At 53.2% G+C, this 8,593-nt stretch overlaps 1 protein-coding gene across 1 annotated transcript; it reads right to left on the reverse strand.

Annotated features, from left to right (window-relative positions):
* Nucleotides 1-1,683: 1,683 nt before the first annotated feature.
* On the reverse strand, nucleotides 1,684-3,394 carry MYOD1 (myogenic differentiation 1). Its single transcript, XM_003411986.3, has 3 exons — nucleotides 2,765-3,394; nucleotides 2,219-2,297; nucleotides 1,684-1,934 (listed from the first exon to the last, which is right to left on the reverse strand). Exons 1-3 carry the CDS (start codon nucleotides 3,392-3,394, stop codon nucleotides 1,684-1,686), a joined length of 960 nt encoding a protein of 319 aa, XP_003412034.1.
* Between the last annotated feature and the right edge of the window lie 5,199 nt (nucleotides 3,395-8,593).

Below are 8,593 nucleotides of genomic sequence, written 5' to 3' on the forward strand. Positions count from 1 at the left end.
GTGGGGAAGGACTCTGCCAAGCCATCGCTCCCACAGACCTTGGACCCAGGGGAAGGCAGAGGCGCCTCTGTGTGTGTGTGGTCTCTCCCCTGTGGATGTGCATGGGTCTGTGGGCACTGTGAGTGTGCTGTCTACTCTTGTTTCTCAAGACAGTTCAAATGGCACCTCCTCCAGGAAGCCCTCCCCTGTACCCTGGATAAATAAATGGCTCCCTCCTTTGCTCTCAGAAATTTTGTGCCCTGATGAGTGTACTTCAACAGCCTTGTGACTAATGCTGGCTTACATGTGCCCTCTCCTCACAGGCTCTGGACTCCAGTCTTCTTATGAGATCTCAAACAGTGCCGGAAGCCTCTAAGTGCTGGGCTATTGGCTGAGTAGTCACCTGTGCCTGTCCCGCCTTCTCTGCTATCCGGTTGTGGTTATACCTATCACTGTGAGCCTGTGAGTACCTTACAACTTACAATGCCCCTTCACTCTCATTTAGCTTGTTCCTTCTAGTGCTGTGAGCACTAGATCACACCCTCTGTACAAAAAAGGACTCTTGAGTGGCACCTAGGACCATGACCTTCCAGTGGTCCTTGTGGACACGACATCTAGGTCCACTCTGTGTGGAAGGGCCCTGATTCTCAGCTTTGTATGCATTTCAGAATTTCCTGGGGGAGCTTTTGAGAAACGCCAATACCTGGCCTTGCCCTGGATACATTAAATCAGAATCTCTAAGGGTGGGGTCAGGCATGGGTATTTTTTTTAAACCACTCGGATAAATCTTATGCGCATGCTGATATAAGAACCATTGACCTGTGTGTGGTGATGTCAAGGTCAGAGGACCCTTCTCACATATTGGAGACATAGGTAGCGCCCCTCCTTTCTGGGGCAGCAGGCTTCTTCCTTGCAATCTGTTTGCCGCCTACAGGGGTCGCTGCGGGACAGCTGGCCCAGTTTGCGGATATTCCCCCGGGTCAGTATCCCGCCCCCATCTCCAGGGAACGCCAGAGCAACCGCTGTATAAATAGCGTCTTTATTTCAAACACCTGAGCGAGCGCTCGCGGCCCGCCCGCCTGCTGTATAAACATACAAAGTCCCTGTCGCACCCCACACCATGCTTCAGAGATAAATACAGCCCTAGGGGCTCCTGCTCCGGCAAAGCAACTCTTATTTACAGGAATAGATTACAAAAGTATTACAAAAAGTGGTCCTGAACCGGGGAGGAGGGGAAAAGGGAGGTTACGGTTACACCTGTTACACTTGGGACTGGAGCGCATCCCGCGGGCGGTGGGAAAGAGTGGACATCGCGAGGGCTCTAGAAAGAAAACACGGCGTCCCCCATTAACGTCCTGGGTGGTCCCGGGCGTTCCGGGGGAAGGCTTAGATCTGCGAGGGTACCACCCAGCCATGGGGTTGGGGTGAGAGAGACAACGGACCTGACCCTTCAAGGATCAGCTCTGACCCCATCGCAGCGGAGCTCAGGAAAGGGTGCTGCTTGGGGAAAAAAACGGACTGGGTCCTCGTCCTGGGGTGCCGAGGGGCGGAAACGCACTTCAGTTCTCCTGCCTCTCCCACCTCGGGAAGGGTCGCTTTTCAAGCGTGTTTGGGAAAGGGGTTGGCACTTAAGCTCAATCTTTTGGGCGGGAGGGACCCTAGGGGCACCATCCCTTGGGCGGGTGGGCAGCGGCACCCTACCCCTCAGAGCACCTGGTAGATCCGGTTGGGGTGTGCACCGGCGGGGCACTGCGGGACGCCGTCGGGGGATGGGGTGGGGACGCTGAGGTCGCCCTCGCTCGGGGCGGCAGCCTCTGGCTGGCCGGGTGGCGACCCCGGCGGCGCGTCAGTCAGCAGAAGCGCGGGTGCCGCGGGGCTCTCGGTGGAGATGCGCTCCACGATGCTGGACAGGCAGTCGAGGCTCGACACCGCCGTGTTCTTCCCGGGCCTGGCTTCTGTACGGGAAAGGGTGGGTTAGCGTGCAGAGTGGAGCCGCGAACCACGTCCCAGGGCCCAGAGCTTGCGGGCAGGCGGGAAACTAAGGGTCTGCCAGAGTCCAGGGCCGATTCAGCAAAAGTAGGGGGTCGGGAGGGGAGGGCAAAACGCTTAGTAGTTCACTCCCTGCAGCACTTCCTAGGACGCTGTGAGTCAGGGGAGGAGGATTCCCAGATAGAAGCAAGACAACTTGAAGGGGGGGCGTGGGAAGACGGAGCGTATAGGGCGAAGTAGGGATACGCACCGCTGGGCGCCTCGCTGTAGTAGGCGCCGTCGTAGCAGTTCCGCTGCCGGGCGCCGCTCGGGGGGCCGCTGTAGTCCATCTGCAAACAGCGAAGGCGACCCTCAGGCCCGCAGCACCGCGACGGGCCCAAGCGCCACTCCCAATAGCCGTCCCACCCCAACTTCCCAAGTCTCAGTCGTGAGTTCCGGGATCGGATCTGCCCTGGTTGGGGGGTGAGCAGGACTGGAAATCTGCAGCATGCCGGGCCAAACTGAGGGCGAACGGCCACCTAGGGGCACAAATCCACTATCTGAAGGTAGAGATAAGTGGAGAAAAAGCGTATCTTCACACTGGCACAGCAGTGTTCTAATAGCGCATCCAACCAAGTGGATGGCATCTTTTCCCCGCGCCCCCAAAGCACTACGCTGCTCCAGTGACAGCTGACCAGGACACGGGGACTCCACTCCTGAGAAGGGTCCTTTCCCAATCTTCCCGCCCTCGGAAACGCGTCCCAAATATCCCGAGCGCTGCCCTCACTTCCCCTCTGGTCCCAGGTCTGGACCTTACCATGCCGTCGGAGCAGTTGGAGCGCGGGCTGGACGCATCGGAATCGCCGCTGTAGTGCTCGCCACCGCGGCCGGGGGGCAGCGGGCCTGGCGCATAGAAGGCGGCGGCGGCGCCAGGGGGCGCGGCGTCCTGGTCGCGCAGCAGCGCCTGTAGGCCCTCAATGTAGCGTATGGCGTTGCGCAGGATCTCCACCTTGGGCAACCTCTGGTTCGGGTTGCTCGACGTGCAGCGTTTGAGCGTCTCGAAGGCCTCGTTGACTTTGCTCAGACGGCGCCGCTCGCGCATGGTGGCGGCCTTGCGGCGGTCGGCGTTGGTGGTCTTGCGTTTGCAAGCTTTGCAGGCCCACAGTAGGCAGCGGCCCGCCTGGTGGTGCCCGCTGGGCGCGCGCACATGCTCGTCCTCGCGCGCGCCGGGGGTTGGGTGCACGGCCGCGGGGAAGTGCGAGTGCTCCTCGGGCTTCAGGAGCGCGCCCACGTGCACGAGGCGCGGGTCCAGGTCCTCGAAGAAGCGCAGGTCTGGGGAGTCGAAACACGGGTCATCATAGAAGTCGTCGGCTGCGGCAAAAGAGCAGAGAGAGCCATCAGGACCCGTCAAGTCCACGTCGCGCAGCGGCGGCGACAGCAGCTCCATCCCAGCGCGGGGCGGTGTAGTCCTGGCCTCGCCCAACCCAAGCAGCAGGGGATGCCTGTAACTTTCCGAGGCTCCGGAGCCCGGGTCGCGCGATAGCAAAATGCTGATAGTCTGGACGTCCACCTCACTGTCTTCCACTCCACCCTGTCCTGTCCGACCTGACGTGCCTCAAGGAAACCCGCAGCAGCGCCTTGGGGCTCCCCCACCCCAAGCTTCCAGCCAGGCGCCCGGGGCTATTTATCCAGTAGTAGTCTAAGCGCCGGCGAGCTGGAGCGGGTGGCTGGGGGCGGGGGCGCCCGAGGCCAATGGGAACAGGGCGGGGTGGAGCTTGGGGTCCCCAGTGTGGTCCTAGGGGCCAGAGAGCGTCCCGCCCCCACCCGCCTTGTGATACTCGGGCCCTCTCTCCAGCCCCTCCCTAGGCAGGGAGGGAGGCAGGGGTGGCAGCCCAACGAGGCTGAACTTGGCTTCCAGGCGCACCCTTTCCAAACCTCTTTGGCACCCGACTCCTGTGCCCGCGGGAAACGCTGGCTGAGCGAGCTGAACTACGTGCTAACTTTGTGTCCCTCTCTCTCCACTGATTTGTGGGAAACCCAGAAGCAGGGCGAGGGCAGGAATCAGACTGGGAAAGATTTGGAGACCGACCGGCAACGGGTGAAGGCACACTCAGAGCTGAGATAGTGAGGCGGTGAGAGATACACCCAAAAACGTTGAGAGACAGCAGAAAACTTCAGAGTCAGGGGCAGAGAAGCGCTCAGTGAGAAACATTGCGACTCAGAGTATAAGTGGGGCAGCCTGCGGCAAACTGGACGCAGCAGTCGTGTCACTTGGCCTGTCCCTGTCCCGGGAGTCGCTCAGAGGGCCGCGAACCCAGCCCATCTTCCTTGGACGCTTAGAAACCTACCCGCATCTCACCGGAGTGACGGGTAGCTGTTAAACTTTTGTGCCAATCTCTCTAAACCGGGACCATGCCCCTGCCTGGAGGGAGGGAGGCGGACTCCCGCCCATTTCAACCTGTGCCTTGCCGCAGCCCGCTGTTCAGTGCCCTGGTCTGGGGTCTAAGCTGAGATGTCTCTTCAGTTGAGAAGACAGCTCTGTCTGTTCAGGGCTTGCCTCCGCCCCTCGCGCACTGCGGTAGCCAGGAAAGTGCGTTGCGCAAAGGCCACGGACACCGGCATCCCGCCTGAGGACCCCGCTGCTGTCTGGCTTTGAGAATGGAGTTTGTGAACCAAGGACCTAAGTTCGAGTCCAGACTCCACAGTTTCCTGAATGTGATTTTGTGGAAGTCACATCTCTTTCCTAAGAGTCAGCCTCCTCACTTTGTAAATTTGGGAATGACGAGATAGAGATCTCTTGGAGTGATTGTGGTGGTGTTGAGAATCTAAAGACACCTCTAAGAGGTGGAAGCCCTGGGTCAGAGGTGCAGAGCTGACGGATCAAGAGGGCTTGCTTCTGTTGCCCTCACCCGCTGGGCAGGATTCTTCCTTCCAGCTTGTCAGCTGTTGGCTGGGGCAGCAAATCCTGTCGGGGGTCCATGCAGTCTTGGGGCTTAGGTCCTGTAGAGGCCTTGGCTGTATCATCCCAGCAAGACCACTGGAAAGGCTGGGGACAAAAGGAGTAGGTAGCCCCCTCAGGGGTCTCTGGCTCACCCACCATCCCCGGCGTCCCCCAAGCCCCATAGGGCCTCCCTGCCTTTTCCTAAATCTGCAGTCCACACCTTCCTCCTAGCACTTGGGCTTTCCCAGGCTAGAAACCTCCCTTTGACAAAAGGCTCCTGCAGGGGTCTCCCCTCCTGGAGTACAGAAACTTAACAGACTGATCTTTGCGCTTGTGCCACCAATTTCTGGAAGCTGTCCTAGCTGGCCTTTCTGGGGCCTGGGAAGCCCCCTCTTGCCACCAAACCAAGAGGACTCTCCTGGGGCCCTGCCTTCTTCAATTCTCTGCCACTTGTGGAAGAGCCCTTCATGAAGTGCACACCTCCCTTCTCTCTGTGATATCATCTTCATTTATTCATCCAACATGTATTTACGGGGCAGCTGCTATGTACCAGGTACTGCCCTAGGTGTTGAGAATACAGCAGTGAACAAAACCAAGACTCTGCTCTCATGGCAACAGACAATGAACAAGTAAGCAAGAAAGTATATGATGCCAAGAGGTTATAAGTTTTACGAAGAAAAATAAAGCAAAGCAAGGGGAAAAAGAGTGATGATGATTACTATTTATATGGAGTGGTCAGGGAAGGCCTCTCTGGGACAGTTACATTTGAGCAGGGAACTGAATGAAAGGAGGGCAGAAGCAGATATCTGAGGCCAGATACAGGGAAGAACATGTGCAAAGGTCCTGGGGCAGGGCTGTGTGTGGCAGGTTTAAAGTATAGCAAGGAAGTTGGTGTGTCTTGAGTGTGCTGAGCAATGGTAGGAAGACTGGTAGGAGATTTGGTCAGAAAGGAAGCAGGGGGATATTGTATTCTGAGATGGAAAGCCATTGGAGGGCTTGAACAGAGGAAAAGGAAATGTCACCATCTGCTTTACATTTTAACGAGAGCATGCTGGCTACTGAAGGACAAGGGCAGAACCAGGGAGACCAAGTAGGAGGCTATTGCAGTAATCCAAGTGAGTGGTGTTGGTGGCTTAAATCTGGGTGGCAGCAGCAGAGACGGAGAAAGTGGTTGAATTCCAGATATATTTTGAAGATTAGCCAACCAGATTTATTCCTGATTGGATGCAGACAGTAGGAGCAAGAGAGGCATCAAAGACGATTCCTGGAAGAATAGGGTTGGCAAGGAACAGGTGTGGGAGTGGCAGATCAAGAGTCTGTGTTTGGGTATTTGAAATGCTTGTCTGACATCCAGGTAAAGATGTCAAGTAGGCAGGGGAATTTATGAGGCTGGCATTCAGGAGGGGAGGTCTGGACACGAGGAAGACCCATCCACCCTACATCTTCAACACCACTCAGAGCTGTCCACCTCTCTCCATCCCACTGTCACCACCCTGGACTAAGCCATCATCACTTCTGGCCTGGGTGACCACAATAACCTGGGTGCTCTCCTCAATTCCGCTGTTGCTCCTGTATAAATCCATTCATTACACAGAAACCTGCGTAAACCTTCAAAAACTTTAAAAATGGAATTATATCACTCTCCTGCTCCAGACTCTCCAATAGTTTCCCATTGCATCTAGAGTAAAATCCCATCTCCTTCCCTAGCCTATATGGCCCTGCATGATCTGGCCTCAGCCTTTTTCTGACTTCACCTGGAACCATTATCGCTTTTAAGCCACAGCCTCCAACTTCATCCCTGTTAGCCTGACACAGTCCTGCCCTGGAGCCTTGTGTTTGCTGCTCTAAGTTGTAGTTTTTTTTTTTAATAATTTATTTTTCTTATTGTTGAGCATATATACAGTAGAACATACACCAATTCAATAATTTCTACATATACAATACAGTGGTTGCGCTAAATTTATAGCACTTTCCTCCCACCTCTTCCCAAGTTTGGCTGTTTTTGTGTATCAGGTCTCAGCTCAAACATTGCCTCCTCAGATGTCTCTGACCATCCCCTCTAAGGTAGCTGTGCCCCTTACGTTGGGCCACATCACCCTGCTCATTTTCTTCTTTGCACAGCCATGCGTTAACTATCTTCCTTAATAGTTTCTTCACTGACTGGCGTAGTTCCAGGAAGGCAGGGACTTTTTGTTCACTATGGCATCCCCAGAAACCACCCTAGGGGCTGTCACATAGTAGACACTTGATAAATGTTGAATGAATGATGATGACCTCATGTCCTTTGATCTCTATGCATATATTTGAACTTCTTGAAATGTGTCATTAATGAGGATTGTTGTATTGCTTCAAAACTGGACAGTCACATACACGACTAGACACACATGCTCTGAGTTCAAATAATTGCCAAATAAGGAACAGGCCCATTGGCCTGATGTACACTCCCACCCATTGGGAATATCACGTGCCTTGCTGCAATATTGTAATAGCATTCTATAGGGTCACTATGAGCCGCCATTGACTCAACGGTAACGGGTTTGGTTTTTTTGGTTTTTACTGTAGACAGATTTGGTGCTTATTATAAGCTTGAGTCTTTTCATCTGACTTATATTCATGATGAAGAATGTGAATAATTGTTATGTTAGTGATTTAGTTTGAAACCGATATTTCTTCCTACTCGTTCAAGCCTCAGTAGAACTTCTGGCGCATATTGTTAGTTGCCATTGAGTCAGCTCCGCGAGCCCACATACAACAAATCGAATCATTGCCCAGTCCTCCATCATCTTCACAATCACTGATATACTTGAGTCCATTGTTTTAGCCACGGTGTATTTTTAATGCTTTCCAACCTCATCTTCCAGCACTATATCAGACCATATCCTGATCCACAGGATTTTCTTTGACTAATTTTTGGAAGTAGATCTTCCTTCCTAGTCTGTATTAGTCTGAGAGCTCTGTTGAAACCTGTCCACCTTGGGTGACCCTGCTGGTAATTTGAAATACTGTTGACATAGTTCCCAGCATCATAGTAACACGCAAGCCACCACAGCGTGACAAACTGACAGATAGGTGGTGGCACATAGTAGATGCTCAATAAACATTTGTTGAATGAATGAATGAAAAATCCACTTAATTGAAAAGTGCCCTGAGATTTCGAGGTGAACTCTTTAAACCACTTATCCATACACATTCAGATTTTCCCCAAACTTGAACAAGCAAAAGAAAATGCAGGAATAAATTGGATACTGAGACCGACATGACTGCAACTTTGTTCTTTGTGTTTTGTATTCATAAAAATTGCCTCAGGGCTGTCATAATTTTATAATAAGTCCATATTATATGGTTGAATTTACCAAACATATTTAATATTTTGTCACTTTTAGTTTATAAAACCAAACTTGGGCAGCGTTAAACTTGACTTGAAGCTTCATCTTCTTCAATAATTAAAAAACACACACATTAAAGAGGTAAAAGGCTACTTACATATCAGGCTTCCAAGTGGGATTTTGTTTGCTAAAAGACTTCTACTGCTTGAAAAAAGTTTGAACATCCCTGAATTCAGTGACCTTTACAGGCCTCTCCAGGCCTGGGATTCACGCCTGCCTTCTTCACCCTCCTGGTCGTGCCACCATGTCTTTGGAGAGAGGTTTGTCAATACCGTCATTCCACCCTCCTTGTCCAAAGAGCAGACAGAAGAAGCCTGTT

This window comes from Loxodonta africana, chromosome 7 (assembly GCF_030014295.1).
Source record: "Loxodonta africana isolate mLoxAfr1 chromosome 7, mLoxAfr1.hap2, whole genome shotgun sequence".
Taxonomy (NCBI): domain Eukaryota; kingdom Metazoa; phylum Chordata; class Mammalia; order Proboscidea; family Elephantidae; genus Loxodonta; species Loxodonta africana.